Here is a 16373-nt window from a genome sequence, read left to right on the forward strand (position 1 = left end):
AATTTTGATTCGGTAATAATCTAAAGTAAGATGCACTTTTTCCTGACCACCTTGTGTATAATGGCTCTCTGAAGATGCTGTGGAAACCCGTGTCTCTCGGAAGAAAAGCCTAGTTAAGTGGAATGTATGTAAGAATCTGTGATTAAAGTTAACAAATCCAAATGCTTTAATGACCATCTATGTCCTGGATGATAGAAGGAAAAGGATTTTCTGAATCCTATGCTTTCGAGATACAGCACATGTCAAAGTGTCTGTTATGTTTAGGGACAATATAATGTGTTTTCCCCTTTGATCTCAATTTTGTATGAAAATTCAGTTGGATGAAAAGCATGTAGTCAAAATACTCTTTTGTATTTTAACAGAAAATTCTAACGTTCCATTAAGTTGTTTAGCAGCTTTATAGCTGTGACTTTATAGTTATGCCAACAATTTTGTCTTTCCTCTCTGGGCTCTGAATTTTAATGATTGGGCCATATCATTGCCTTTTGTTATCTTTCCTTCCCAATTCTGATAAATCAGCAGTCTAGGAGGAGTAGGACTGAACAGGGCTGCCTGTACAGCTTGGAAAAGTTTTCCAGACCTTTCTGTCAAGGTACAGCTATTTTCCTGGCTATGGCTGGGATAGCCTTCTTCCATGAACAGATACCGCTTGATTATCTCTTTAGTGGGGTGTATGTGTCGCTAGTTAAGCTGTACTTCTCACTTCATCATTAGTCATATTTTTTCTGTGGCCTTTACATACATTAAAGGGAAAAATGGCTTTTCTGGCTCCTCTTCTATTTTTGGGGGGGTAATGATTGCCCTTTACTAGTTAGTATGTTGCTGATGCTGGCTGCTTTGTTTTTTGTATGGAAATGCCAAAAGCATCTGTGTAATTAATGGACAGATATCACTATTATTCCATGCTTTACATGATTTTTCTCCACTATAATTCTTGTATATCGTGCTTTGATAATTGTGTGGGTCTGACAACATTTAAGATCAACATTTTTGTTACGCTCCATTCTATTTCAACGCTGTAATGGAACATTGTAGTAATTTGCCTTAAACCATAGCTAGTATGTGTTGATGGGAGGTCCATAAAAAGCCTAAAGTTCTTAGGAAATGGGGTATGAACTGTTTCTTGGGGTTAAAATGTCTTCTGTTCCTGTTCAGGCTATTTATCGAATGTAAGAAAATACTGGGGATTTTGCAATAAAAAAATATTCCTGCTTGTTAGTATCTATAGCTGTCTGCTGTGCTTCTTGGAGACTGTAAACAGTCTGACAATTCCTCAGATTTTTTTTTTTTCCCTTTTCTTTCCCCAATTTCATCCTCCATAGTAGTAGTAGTGTAAAACTGCTGTGTCAATATAATGTAATTTTCTGTGTTTCATTTTTAGCTGCTGAACACTTTCATACAGCTAATATGTCAGCTGGATAGTAGTAAAGACAAATTCTCATTTCTTCGTGGTATATAATAGAAAGATAGTTCTGGGCAGGAAGCAATCTGGGAAAAATCTTACTTGCTTGTAAAGTGAACAGAATCAGTGCCATCTCTTACTGGGTGCTTTTTCCCAATTTATACATTACCACAGTTTCTCAAACGTTCATTCTTTTTAGAACAGGTAGATCTATATTAGGTCAGGACACTGGTCCTACCATAGCCTATATCTGAGTGTATTACTGATTGATCGTATCAGCAAAGAAACACTGACTTAGACGTAAATATCGTTTTAACATCCATTCATTTAAGCTGATTTATGTCCGAAAATGTAGAAGTTTAATTCAAATTGTGCCAGATATGCTTATTATGATTCTCTGTTATTGAGTCATATTATGAATTCTTCTCTGGGAATTTTTTTGTGTTTAATGTGAAAAAATGTTCCTCTGTCAATTTTGAATTTGTCACACTCAAATTCGTTGTTTGCTCTGGCTCATTTAAGAAAAAGGTGATGATTACAAGTTCTCAATCTCCTTTTTTTTTTTTTTTTTTTTTTAATATTGTATGGTCCTGTGAGGTATTCTCTAATACAAATAAGTTCTTTATTTTCAGTTTCTTTGGTAATTTTCATGTTTTTTAATCTCCTAATGAGGAATAAATGACTGAAAAGGAATCCAACCATCCCTATGCTAAACAAACATGTCACATAATCTTTTCCATAATTTGATCAAACTCCATTTAAAAGATAGCTGGGGTTAGGGTTCTTTGTTGCTCTTTTTCTGTTGAGATAGATTTACTAGAATTGGGATGTATAATATTTCAGGTGAAGGCAGGCCACTGACTTACAGAATATATTAAAATGAAATTACGTATCTATCCCCTTTGTTTAATTTTTGTCATTTCTTCCTTGTCTTTTCTCATTACTGATATACATTGAGGTCTCCTTTTAGCTGTCCACAACGATGCTAAACTGTTTTTTTCCCGAATTGATGCTGTTCTTTGAGAAGGCAGTAAGGTAGATGAGAAGTTCTCCCCAATGTGCATTACTCTCTATTTATCAGCATTACAATTTCTCCTGTTCTGGGCTCCTATTATCACTTGATCTGGTTAAATCTGTCAGTCTGCTGTACCCCTAAAACCTGTATTTACCTGTAAATTTGATGGAATGCCATCATTCAAAGTCTTTCCCAGATCCCTAGTGCAGCTGTAAAAACCAGTCTCCATTTTAATATGGAACAGGTAGCACTTCCTAATACCTGTGAGAAGTGGTCTGGGGTTGTTTTGTGCCTTGATTACTTCTTTTCTTTTCTTATGCGGGACTTTTTAATTAAAAGCTTTTAGCACGTCAATGACAACACCAGCTTGTCTTTCCAAGCTACTGTGTCAGTGTGTTTGAGGAGGTTGAATAGACTCATGAGATGTGGTGGTTTTTTCACTGAAGACATCGTTTAGACAATACATTAATGTGATCACTTTTCCTTTTGCTCTGCGGAGCCTCTCCTTTATCCGTGTGCCTTCCATCCGCTTAACAGGAGGGCCGCTGCCGTTATCCCTGCAACACAGCTCTCCTCTTCATCCCAACTAACCACCACCTCGCCTCCTGCCCTTCCCGCCATCCGTGCGCGCAGCTGCCTACCAGCTGCCATCTAGAGTCTCAAACTATTAAGGATGTGCAGGTTTAAATGCAAGAAGACTACGTTTCCAGGCATTTCCTGAATTGTGGGAAGAGTTGATTAGCTTCAATATTATTTTTTTTTTTTCCCCCTGTTCAATTCCTCTGGTTTTGAGTGAAAAGCAAGCCTGAGAAGAATGTACAAGCAGAATCACTTGATAAAGCCTCTAGAAGAGTCATGGTTGCAGTAACACTGGGGAATTTCTCTTATCCTCTCAGCCTCGCCAACTTTTCTTTTTCTGGAATTCACTGCAAACGAGATTTGCTTTAGGTTTCTGACCCGCTTTGGAAGTATTCCCAGTAGTTTTGGATAGCCGTCTCTTCAGACAACTAGAAAACTCATGTTTTGTTCTTTTTTTTTCTTGTTACACTTTTTCTTAACCTTCTTTTGAGCTCATCAGACATTGGGAAGGGTTAGATAAATGTCCCCAGGAAACTGATGATAGGTTGGAGTTAAAAGGGCAAGATGGATTTGAGCTTTCAAAATCATATATAAGGTTACTTAATTAGTGTTTATTTGCTGAGTCCTTTGGGTATTGTTTTGATTTTGTTTTTTAAACTGGAATTTTACTGTATACATTTGCATCAAGAGCAATTTGGACCTGGGGAAATAACATCTTGCTGAGGAAATCTGTATTTGGCACAACTACAATTCAGATTCTATTTTCAATTGCAACGTGTGGTTGTGCTAATATCATCCCTAAAATATGAGCAGGAGCATACTCTATTGCCACTGTTACAATGGCGTTTGGCCATGAGGCCTTGAGTTTTCTTCAGGAAGAAGCCTGGACACAAACCTTTTCTTCAGGGGCAGGGAGAGACATAACATTAAGACATTTCAACTGCTATAAGCAAACTAGCTTGCAAAGTTGGGAGATCTATAGCTTCATAGTTTTCTAATGTAATATGTTGCCTGTAGGAAATTCTGGTTTTATTAGTAAGTGGAAAAACTTTTAAATTTCGAACTTGACTATTTTTGTTAAACAAATTTGATATCCTACATCCTCTTTGCAGTAGAACATTAAATTATAATTTCAGGCAGCACGTGTATCTAAGACAGCTAAGGAATGTCGATCATGTTTGCTCTGGGAAGCATGGCACTTAGGGGCTGTCACTCATCTCTGTTGGTAGAGATGTAGAGGGCTTAAGGACTCCTATTTTTGTCTTTATCAAATGGGAAGATAAAACATTTGTGTAAAAAACCCACAAAAACTGATCACTATCGCACTAAGGTTTGTTAGGCTTTTATAGAGATGTTCTAAGAGAGAAAAGTCCTGTAGTTAAATTATACCCAACCAATATCATTAGTGATGAATAGGAGGAATTGAACGTGTCCAGTTTTAGCACGGACAATAAACACCAGTGACATATTCAAGATGAAAATTCCATATTCATGAAAATTAGGTAAGAGAGCATTGCAACTCAAAATACTGCAGCATCATTATCTGCTTGAATCTTGTGATAATGTAATGTTTTCCAATGCTGACAAGAGCCACATGCACTACTTAACAATATTCACAGTCATTAGGTCAAACAGAAGTTTGGACTCTTTTTAAACTCAATGTTTCTCAAATTTTTTCCTCAATGTTCTCAAGTGTATTTTCACTTTAATATTATTTTTCAGTCAAGAATGTTTATCATGCCTCACAAGTAGCAGGAGGATTTTTAAAAATAAAATCTAGTAGCTGAATTGAAGTGTTTGTTTCAAACCTGTTAATTAGTTTGGTAAAATTTAAAAGCTGACTCTCCCTTGCAATTGACTATTTTGAAAGCAAAATATGACACTGATGGCATGTCTGAAGCTGCCCATCGAGCACAACTTGCTTCCTGTAGCTGCTAGTGGCAAGCAACTTGTGTGTGTTTTTTTTACATAATAAGCACCAAATTTAAAGTTATGAGACACTGTTTTTAGTGCAGTTTTATTAAAAATATACTATTTATGAAAGCAGTAGCAATGTAATACAGTAGACATACTGTGAAGAAATACAAGTTAAGAAGGATGTGCCACATCTTCCTTAAAAAGCTTGCATTAAAAATTGAATACATATAATCAAATTTTTGCTTGACATGTTGATAACAACTGCTAATCACATGGATATTTCTGTTTTATGGTATCCTATAGAGTACCATAGTTTTCTAAAGCATAATTGCAGTATGTTATGAGACACTTTTTGCTGTATGTAAAATTCACTGTTAGGGATGCTTGACACACCTTGTGTCATTTTACGATGTACCTGTTAGGGAATTCCTTTCCTGCTTTTACAGGTAGTGGTCACCTTCATCAACTGTTTCTATAAACACTTGGTACTTTTTTTTTTTTTTAATGCTGTTTTGAATTCTTTTCCTTCTGTGTTGTGCTTCAGACCGTAAGGAAAGTATGAGGGTTTATTTTGTAACTTGTGCTCGACATCACTCTGATAATGTTTCCTACTCCAATCATTTCACCATTTTTAAGTTTCCTGAGGGTCTTTCTGAAGTTTGTCACTTAATGGTTTTCTAAATCAATACTAACCTCCAGTAGTCAGTCTTTCTCACACATTGCTAACGGCTTGTTTGGGGGTCTAATTGTGATTTTCAGAAGAATTCATCTTTGTCCATTTTCTCAGAGCATTGGCCTCATCCACCAGTTGGACAAATGCTTTCTGGAGCCCAGCTAGTAACCTTTATTTAAAAACCCTTTATCCATTCGTTGTTTAGGGCATATCGATTGATAATAGAAAGGCATCTATACGAAATTCTCCTGTGGGTATACCAACGTCCACGAAGCAATTGAGTATCAGTTAGTGCTAGGGCTGCAGTCAGGGCAAAGGGGAAGATGCCTGCAAAGCAATGGCGCGTGCAGTTTCCAATGGGATATTGCTGAGTAAAAGAAGAGTTTTAGTGTAGCCTACCTTATACCGACAAGATGCATTCATACGTTCATGAGAGGAGTGGGAAAAGAGCATTTTGAGCTGTGTGGAGCATTTCAGAGCAGGGGGGAGCGGTTGTGTCAGCATTGGTGGAGCTTCGTGTTTAGTGCTGGAAGGCATCACTTGTACCGCTGCTTGCTGCTTTCCCTTCTCCTCCGTCTGGAGCCTGGTTTAATATTTGCTCTTTCAGGGAATTACTGTTGGTGTGGTGGTGTTAGATGTTGCCGCTGTGGGCTCTGAAAACGGTAATAACTGTCAGTGAAACATCTCTTTCTCCGGCCTATAGCACTAAACAGACTGTTCCGCTGTCAAAAAGAAGAGATCCTTTTATTTGAGAGATCTGTGTATTTTTTGTTAAGTATCTAACTGGATAACTGCTTTAAGAATAGAAAAACTGTATCTCTTAACACAACCAGTCCCACAGCATTTGAGACACGCTCCAGTCTTACAGAAGAAAGCCGCTTTAGAAATGCGTCGGCTCGTGCTGCTGCCCGTGTTGGGCAGCCCGTAGGAGCGAGTCGCAGCCTGGGGGGATGCTCGAGCAAACCGCTGAGGCTGTGGGGATGCACTTTGGCCCAGGCAGTGCTGTGCCCTTCATGCTGAGGGTGGTGGATCATTAAAGTCAATCAAACACTTTGTTACAGAATGGACAAGACGAATATAGGAAACTGATTTAAGGTAATGTAAGCGTTACTGGATGCCAGAGCCCGACCGATGGGTGGGGTTGCACAAAGACTTGCACTGTTCATGTGAAGACGTGAGCGCAGGTAGTATTTTAGACCAAACACTTTTCCTTCTCTGCTAAATTGCACTGCAGTATTTTGCCATACTGAAGTAACCCTGGTGATTTTTTTTTTTTAAATCTAAAGTTGTCATAGGAATGGAAAAACCGCAAACACAAGTACGGCTTTTCTGAAACTTAGTAAGTTGGGCAAGTTTGTTCTGGATGGAAAGCAGATCTTTTTCTTCCTCTCCTTTCTTTCTTCTAGTGATGTATTTAATATGCCAAAACATATTGTAATAATTAGTTCTTTGCAAAAGGAAGAAATTTGAAGATATTTTTACAATAAATTTCAAGATTTTTCTTGCTGCCACCAAGATTAGTGGTCAACTCTAATGGTAGCATTGGTATAGTAGTTATAACAATAAATTTTGCCCAATAATTTTGGGTTTGTGCAAACAGCTACCAAAATTCTAAACTAAAAATATTAGAACTTTGTACAACTAAAATCTGGATCTTCATTTAAATTTCCTTTTTCAGTCTGCAGATTAACGTAACATCTTCCATATTGCATGCTAATGAAAGGAGCAGTCTGTAAATTCTTGTAGTAGAAATTGAATTGTTCTTTGTCGTCAGTTAGCCTCTCTTAATAGGTACAGACATAACGTAAAACAAAGTATTAATAAATAAATAAAAAGAAATAAACCCATAAAAATCAGAAAGTGAGGTTTTTATGAATTCGTAGAAGGAGGCCATTTTATACAGATTATATTTTACAGTAACAAGATATCAATCCTGCTGTAAAAGTCTGTGTTGGAGCACAATGCAATCTGAGATGTCTCTGGTTGAGAGAGATTTTGAGAAAAGCAAATTCTCTTGCCCCACAGAGCATCATCGGTTGGGACATTCATAGCGAAGAGCTTTGCCCGATTACCTTGATTAACATTTGTATGGCTAGTGGGGTGAAACTGGAAGGGTGTACACTTAGACTGGTTATCAGAAGAAATGTTTTAGTAGCAATATCTGCCTAGAAGAGTTTTCAAAGCTGAACAATGACACCAAAAATTTCCATCATGTTTTGTTTCTAGTGCAGAGCAGAAACCTCCCAAACTTTTCAGATGCTTACAGAAATAATCAACTTCTGAACTCCGTGACAAATGTGGTTTGTGTATAAATTTAACTGTGAAAACATTTGAGTGGCTTCAAAATTAGAGGGATGGCAAGCACATTGGACACAGTAAAACATCACTTGGAATAATTAGCATAGTGGGTACACAGCCAACAATATGTTCCTCAACCCAACAGATGTGAAGAAATACCTTAAGGAGAGGAAAAAATCAAAACAGATAACAGAAGAAGTGTGAAAAGCTCACCATATTAATCATATTAAAACCAGATTTGGAGCATGCTTATGTAGCCATGTATTTTTGTGTAACGGGGTCACCAAGGAGCTGGGGCGGATTTGCTGTTGGAGGACTTGGGCAGGAGCTGGAGGTGGGCTTCAGCCTGGCTGTGGCGGTGGGTGCTCAGACTGGTCAGGGTGCCACAGCGCTACTTAATCGGGATGGTATTTTCTGTCCGTTCTGAAAATTTACCTGGTAGTTTCTAACCGAAATATGAGAGTAGTAGTTTCAGTCTGGAAGTTTCTTTGGATGGCGTGGAAGACTGAGTCTCTGGCAGAGGAGAGAGCTCCCCGTTGGTGGTGGCAGTGCCGTGGTCGGTAATGGGGGATCTTACGTGTCGAATGTGCAAACAGTTATGAAGATTTATAAATCCTCTCTTTTCAGACTCCTGCTGAACAGGCCAAAGCAAGATTACAGCTGGTTCTTGAGGCAGCTGGTAAGTGTTGCTATTATAAGTAAAATTATATTCTTCTTATATTTAACTTCTGTAATATCAGATAGTAATTTTATCCTTTTCTGTTTGGCAAATGCTAAGTCTCTTTCTCCGTAGCTCACTTCAATTTCTGGTTAAGATGAAACTGGTGTGCAGCATCACTGGCACTTAGTAGATCCCTGTAAGGAGATAAAAAAAGTAATTTTTTTTTGCTGTTGAGAACCAGCATTCAGACTTCATGCTGCTGCTGCTGAGACTTTACTCTCAAAAATTTGCTTTTGTTTCTTTATTTTTTAGCACTGAACTGAATTAGTGCATGTATATATCTATATTCATTTATTTGAAGTTGTAGCTGAAATATGTAGCAAGCTTTCCAAAAGGCTCAAATCAAGAGGCTGAGCTACATATTAGTTCTCTACAGAGAGAAACATTCCAATTTAGTCTGGCACTAGTAAGAAGGAAGGCAAGATGCATATCTGGGTAACTATTTTTAATTTTGGATTAATTAACTATAATTTAAATAAAAATTGGAGAAATCCTGTAGTTTGATGGAAGGTCTAAAACTTTAAAGAAATTGTTGTCCTATGATACCACAGCTGAGAAGATCATCCCTTTCATCCTGCCTTTTTTGCCAGTGTTGTATTGAAGCTCACGTTAAAGCTCAGAGACATGGCTGTTCCCAAATGGGCAGGAGTTCCACTTTTCTGGTTTATTTTTGCTAATCTAATAGTGTTCAGTACGCAGCTTTGACACGCGCTTCCCAGGTTTTCCCCTGTGGAAGTTGCTGTGGATTCGACCTGTGGTGTAACTCAGACCGAGGTCCATTTTGCTCCTTGCCGGGTTCGAGAGGTTTGCGGGAGAGGTTTGCGTCCTCTCTTCACCCGCTCTCTGAACGGTTATTTACAAGAGCTGTGTGCATTTTGATGCACTTGCACTAAGATTGTAAAAACATTACTCGAGAACCTTCCACTGCAGTAGGGTTGTGGTAATAATAATAAATTTATAAATTAATAATGATCCTTTTATAGAACATTAGTGGATGTTCCTTAGGTACTTGCATTTGTCTTCAGATTATTAAAATAATGATTTAATGCTCTGAAGTGGTAGTCTGTGTTGAGGTTCGTAATCCTAATTAATTTCTGTATCTTATTTTAATTTTCCCATTAAAACTCTGTCAGTTTGTCACGCAAAAAGGAAAGCTTTCTGTGCCTCATACACGTTGTGATAAATACATATTTGTCTTTAGTTCAGCTTTCATCTCTCACATATGTATTTTTAACTTATAAACAGCAATTTCCAAGAAACACCATTTTTTACTTTTTCCCCTTACGGAAACCTTCTGTTTTAAGGAATACCCATCTTTTCACATTGCTGATATTTTTTTTCAAAAATGCACCTAGCCTTTTTGTATTGTATAGCTTCAAATGCATTCATTGTTCTCCATAACTTTTAATAAATCTTTGAAGCATATAATTATAAAATAGATGTGACAGCACTGACCTAAAAAAGCACAATTTGTGTATACTACTCACATCTATCACACCTCATTTTTTAATTTAACACCTGGGAAATGTATAAAAGATATCTATGGGTTGTATATCATCATGACCTGGGTCCCAAAAATTTCCAAAAACATATAAGAGGTCTATGACATTGTTAAATTCAAATATTCACAATTGAAGTCTGAAACTTAGATTGAAGCTGCAAGCTGTTCATAAATAACTCCGGAGAGTTAATCTGTTTGTTTCTCTTACATCCAAAATACAGAAAGAAGTTCTTTCCTGGCTTTATTTAAGTTTTAGTAATCTCAGGCATTTATGAGATCATCCCCCCACTTTCTTCCCCCAGTCCTGTATTCAGTCAATTAAATTGAATTTTTATTAAATTGGTGTGAGAGGAGTGTTGGAAATGTTAATAATGGTGTTTCGATATCTTCTTGTGCGTTTACTTATCGCAAAATCAGCACTTTTTTCACCTTTAAGTTTAAAAAAATGAAAAGACATCTATGTTAGACTGTTACTGAGCAGCTTTTCAAGGAGTTCACAATCAACAGGTTAATTGTTGTTGCTGTTGTAGCATGATGCTGTATGATATAATGGAATATAATGTAAATTTAAATCTGTATTTTCATAATGATGAACAAAGCTGTTTGCCTATGTAGTGCTCGATACAGTATCCATCTCAAACTCGTGAATTAACTTGTAGAGTATCTGGCTGTACACATCATAGGAATAGCTGTGCTTTATTCAAATCATATTATCTACATTTTAATGGTTGTTAATGACACTGTACTCCTCTATGGTTTGGACAAACAAAACAGTCTTACCTTCTGCAATGGCTCAAAATTACCAACCAGTGTTGGTGAGGCATGTGGGAAGGTCCCTTTGTTGTTCATCTCTATTGACGTGCTCTTGTGTTGGCATTTCCATTCCCTTTTCCCTGACATTTCCATGCCATTAATATCCCATCTCCCATGATAATCTAACATTTTCTTATATTGTTTGTATTCAAATATATTTGCTCATTTCATTTGGAAGCTTACCATATCTTACTGTACCTTGAAAGACTTAACCTAGAGAAAATTTACTTTTCTTACTTAGGAAATTTTTTGGTTCTTAATATACTGGAAATGCCTTTGGATAAATGTAATGCAAATATAGCAAATGGTACCTAACTGTGTAAGGGGACGAACATTTATGTGCATAAACCGAAGCTAGTTTGTCTATAAAATACCAGTGCTTTTTGTAAGAGCAGTCTGACTTTAAATTGAAGCTGACGGTGGGTTTTGAAGTTTGCTTACGGCCCTTCCCAGCAGTATATTTATCTCCTACTTGAGTTTATAATCTGCTATTCGCCATAGCCTCACGATATTTTAAATTTATTTTCTTTATTTTACTCTCTATATTTCCCTTTTGTTTAGCCCTATCATATGGTCTAAATTCCGATGTATATCTTTTGTCAGTGCTGCTACTGTAGATTAAAGCATTCTGTTGAAAAAGGGAAGAGAGACTGGGATGTAAGTTTGTTGTGTACGTGTGGAAAAATTGAGTGTGTGTGCTATTGGACATTCATTTTGAGAAAAGAAATTGCCTGTAAGTAATGATACAACTTTGCAACAAGTCCCAGCTGAAGTGGAGAAGTTAATTTTTATCACATTTTTCTGTGCTGGAAATGGTAATAGAATGAAGCTTTAATGACTTATATTGACTAATTAAACATAGCGCAGGAATGGTGGCAGGTTAACTGGCACTCTGCTGGGAATAGTGCCCCATCTACGCTGCCTGCGCTCTCCTCCAGCCTGTGTGTGAATATGAAGAGTCATGTTCGGGAGAAATTCCTTATCGTTGATAACTGTTTCATTTGAAACATCTCTCAGTACCTGGAACATATATAGAATTGAGGGAAAACTATTTGATATCAGGGCTTAAGTTCAGGTGCTTTCTTCAAATTGGGCACAGGAACAAATATGTATTTGTATGCAATATACACACATTTTTTTAATAGAAGGCATTTGGGCTGTTCCTTTATCAGAGAGCAGAATGTCTGAGGATATTTTGTTCAAATTTAAAAGCAGGAATTCCCAACCTTTCTCCAAGCATAGGAAATGTCAGTCCAAAAGCTGGCTGCACTCTGTTCATGTGCTTTAGGCTAGTAAAACAGCTAAGCCTGCTTTCATGCCAAGTACCACATTCGCTACAGACAAGAGGCACTTTATAAGGGGTGTGATTTCCAAAAGAATTTAGGTACAAAAAGGTTTAGACAGTCCTTGTTTTGCTTTACTCTTCTTCTGATGTTTCAGTGAAATATTTACACGTTAGAGTTGTCTTCTCAATCTGAAGGTGTTGATGTGTGTGTGTGTGTGTCTCTTTTTTTTTTTTTTTTTTTTTTTTTTGCTTCATGTCAACCTATTGACATGGAAATTATGTGGCTTTATCCCTGTGGCTTTTTAAGCAAGAGAAAGTGGTATATTGAAATGCATTAGTTATGTTATGGATTTACAGAATATAGGTTTGAAAGTGCTTTCAGTATGTCAACTTTTCCAAGTCCTGTTCTAGTACAATGACCATAGTTTTAAGAAGTTAATTACACATTATTGTGTTCCCCTCGCTCTTTGCTGCTTGCTTCATCACCGGACATGCTTGATTTTAGGGAAGGTAGGTCCAATGGCCAACTGATCAGCCTCAGGAGGAATTGTAGATATTTAGCATCTTGGGAAAATCTGCTTTTACTTAGATATTAATTTAGAGAATAACAACCAATTTCTCTGACAGACAAAAGATAGCAAATAGTAAACCAGACTCTCTTTAATTGGATTTTTTTTTTTCCTGGTGCATTTTGGGGATGGGAATTGTGACTTCTGGTCTCTCATTGTGGGAGAACTGGTAAAATAAAAAATATTCACCTGTATTTGTGAGGGGAGGAGGGGAAGATGGCCATTTTTATATTCAGGTGGTATAGTGCTGTCAAGAAGTTTTGACACCAAGTCCTTCATTCATGCCAACTTTGCTATGCACTTTGTGAAATAATTTTTTTCTTTGTTGTGTAGATTAATATCAGCATCTTTGTTCTTATTAAGCAGGGCAATACTTGAAGATACTGAAGCATTCCACTTCAATTTTTAAGGCAACTGATGTCCAATTTATAAAAGATGTCATTCAGTAGAAGTTGTTGGTCGCAGCTATAAATTTTTATTTGCACGACTTTATTTCCTTCTTAATATTGAGATACAAGAAAGCCTTTTTAGCATCCTCTAACAATATCACAGCAACTTGCCATGTTTGAGCAGATGTTAAGCAGGCAATAGTTGAATGTTAATTTTGAGAGGGTGGTATGTTTAAGCCTATCTGAAGTATGTTGCATGTGGGCCTTCCAGACTTAGCTACAATGCTTTGTCTCTTGGGAGAATTTTAAAGCTAAACCTCTTTCTTTTTGTCACTCTATATGGACTCTCTCAAGTCAGTATAAAGCAGATCATCCCTGGGCTAAAGCTCTTCAGCTTTTGTTATTGGGCTCTGTAGACCTGTAATTAGGCCTCCTGGCAGGCCTTGCAGGCCAGTTAATGGTCATATGGAGTTTCTATGAGGCAGACTGGCTTTGTGTAAATCCTTCGTAGGGATACGTTTATGGGTCACTTCCTACCAGGACCGGGCTTTGTGCCGCTGCCCCACGGGCTGACAGGGAGCAGGTTCCCTTGACCATCGACAGCTCAGTTTGCGGCGCACAATCTACCCGGCTAATCCCCAGTGTAAACAGAGGATTTAGCTGAGCTTCTGTCACTTACAGTTGCCAAACCACTTGGGTGTCTGTGATTTCTTTCCCAGACTTCATTACCGAGAGACGGAGAAGCACAGAAGATTTGAGCCGGGGTTTTGTGTTAAACGTTTGTGCGCTCCTATCGCCAATTTTAAGGAAAAAGTTCGCCCTGCTTCGAATCCTGCCTTGCTAGAAGCCCTAAGCTTGACAGAATACTTCAGAACTCTAAAGCTGGTTAATTTGTGCCGTAAATTGTTGTACGGCGCCCGTGTTTTCTCATAAAGATTAAAAAAGGATGAATATTCCAAACTGTAAATGTAGTGATATGAAATAGCATGTGGACGTTTCAAACTATCAATATTGCTGCCTTTACCAAAGTAGTCTGAATGTTTTTCTCTGATGATAAGCAGAAATTTCTTACTCTCCTTATAAAGACGATGACAAAAGGCAATTGATCTGGATTTTCAAAGGTCTAGAGTTGAAATAAGTGACTGATCTATTTTTGGAATCTGCATTTCAATCTATGGCTGAAAGAGCATTCAAGAATAGAGCATTTTTGTGCAAAGAATTCTTGACAGAGTTTATTTAAAGGAAACTTTAGAACTGACATGCTAATATGACATTAGCAATATGCGGTAAAAATTGATGAATACAAATCATAAGCATTTAAAATTTATCAGATCTGTTTGGCAGCAATTCTGGGTATTGGATATTTAACTCATTATCTTTGGATTATACTATCAAATTCCTCCCTTTAATTTTGTACCATGCATCTTTATTACATTTTATGTATTCCTTAAAAAGAAAATTATTGAATCTAGCAAGTATTTTTGGCCTTAGCTGTTGTAAAAATGCAAGTGTCTTATAATACCTATTGCATTTTTTCAAATCTACCCATGGGGAGAAAACCCCTAATTTGCACTCGGTGCCTGATAAATAGATAGTCAAATATTCTCTACTTTCTGGTATCAAAATGGCTCATAACAGATGTGGCTGAAAGGACCACATACGTAGACTGTATGATTTTAGTCTGGTGGAACTAATAGGATCACTTGCTACTTCATAGATTCTTGCTTTTCTTTTACTTTAATAAAAACTGTTTAGTTAAATAGGATGGCCTCTATTTTGCTCTTTTCTAGCTATGCAAAGTAGTAAGGCAGGCAGGTGGCAACAAGTATGAGAAATTTCCTTTTATTGGTGCCTATTTTTGAATGCCCAATTTATAACATGTTTATGGATTTCTCATTTTGATTATGGTTTTCTTACTTTTGATTTTGCTCTTTGTGTTCTTTCCACTGAAAACTTGATGGCCTTAGTTTGAATTTCTAATTATGCAAACAATTTTAGAAGGATGGGTAACGTGTTGGTTTACATGCAGAAAGGATGAAATAATCTGTAAAATATTTTACCTGTTTCATGGGAATTTAAAAATAGCTTTTAAAATAATGCTTTCCCCAGAAATTGTAAGAAATTGAACTTATAACAAGCTTAAAAGTTGCTGAATATTGAAAAAGAGATTAATATACTTACTATGTGGATATGTTCAGTTTGATTTAATATGAAATCCTTACTTCTGTCAATTTCAAACAGTTGTTTTGAGTAGTGTCTATTGACACTTTGGATAATTGAATTTTACTTCATTTATATAAAAATCTCAATTCTATGAGCAAAGATGTCTTATTGAATTACCTTTTCTCTATGTGACAACATGGATGTAGGCACCAAAAATGTTTTTAAAAGTGTTTTGTGCAGCATTTCTTGAACCCCAAGCTAAGGAGAATTTAAATGGGTAAGAATCTGTTCCTGACGCAAACACCACCAAACAAGCAAGACCTGGGTACGTGTATGTGGGTGCAGGCAAGCGCGATGCCCGAGCACCCCGGGGTTCGGGTGGGACATCCTCCCCGGACTCCAGCACAGAGGGAGCCCAGGGACCTGGGCAGAGGATGCAAAGAGCTGCATCTAATTGCTGCGTCTTTTAAATAGCTTGGCCCCATCCCACGGCAGGTGACTTGGTCACAATTGTTCTGAAAATGTAGATGTGAGGCGTAGCTATCATAATACACCCTCAATGATAGCTTTTTTTAAGTACTAAGGTAATTATCTATTTATTTGCACATGTTAGCATTAAGAATTGACTGGTACAGGGATGGGCAGCCACAGACACAGGTGTAGTGTTTGGCACTGCCCTGGTTTTGGCTGGGATAGAGTTAATTTTCTTTCTAATAGCTGGTATAATGTTGTGGTTTGGCTTTAGGATGAGAAGAATGTTGATAACACACTGATGGTTTCAGTTGTAGCTAAGTAGTGTTTATACCAAGTCAAGGATTTTTCAGCTTCTGATGCCCAGCCAGCAAGAAGGCTGGAGGGGCACAAGAAGTTGGGAGGGGACACAGCCAGGACAGCTGACCCCAACTGGCCAAAGGGGTATTCCACACCATGTTAGGTCATGCCCAGTATATAAACTGGGGGGAGTGGGGCTGGGAGGGATCGCTGCTCGAGAACTGACTGGGCATCAGTTGGCAAGTGGTGAGCAATTGCATTGTGCGTCACTTGGTTT

General features: G+C 37.5%; 1 protein-coding gene across 2 annotated transcripts in view; it reads left to right on the plus strand.

Annotated features, from left to right (window-relative positions):
* The window catches only part of RSRC1 (arginine and serine rich coiled-coil 1), a 177640-nt gene that overhangs the window by 82500 nt on the left and 78767 nt on the right, over nt 1-16373 (plus strand). For both annotated transcript variants that reach the window (XM_075031280.1, XM_075031281.1), the window contains one exon: nt 8512-8563. In XM_075031280.1, the coding sequence (XP_074887381.1) occupies nt 8512-8563 (52 nt within the window). The remainder of the gene's footprint in view (nt 1-8511; nt 8564-16373) is intronic.

Source organism: Buteo buteo, chromosome 7 (assembly GCF_964188355.1).
Source record: "Buteo buteo chromosome 7, bButBut1.hap1.1, whole genome shotgun sequence".
Classification (NCBI taxonomy): domain Eukaryota; kingdom Metazoa; phylum Chordata; class Aves; order Accipitriformes; family Accipitridae; genus Buteo; species Buteo buteo.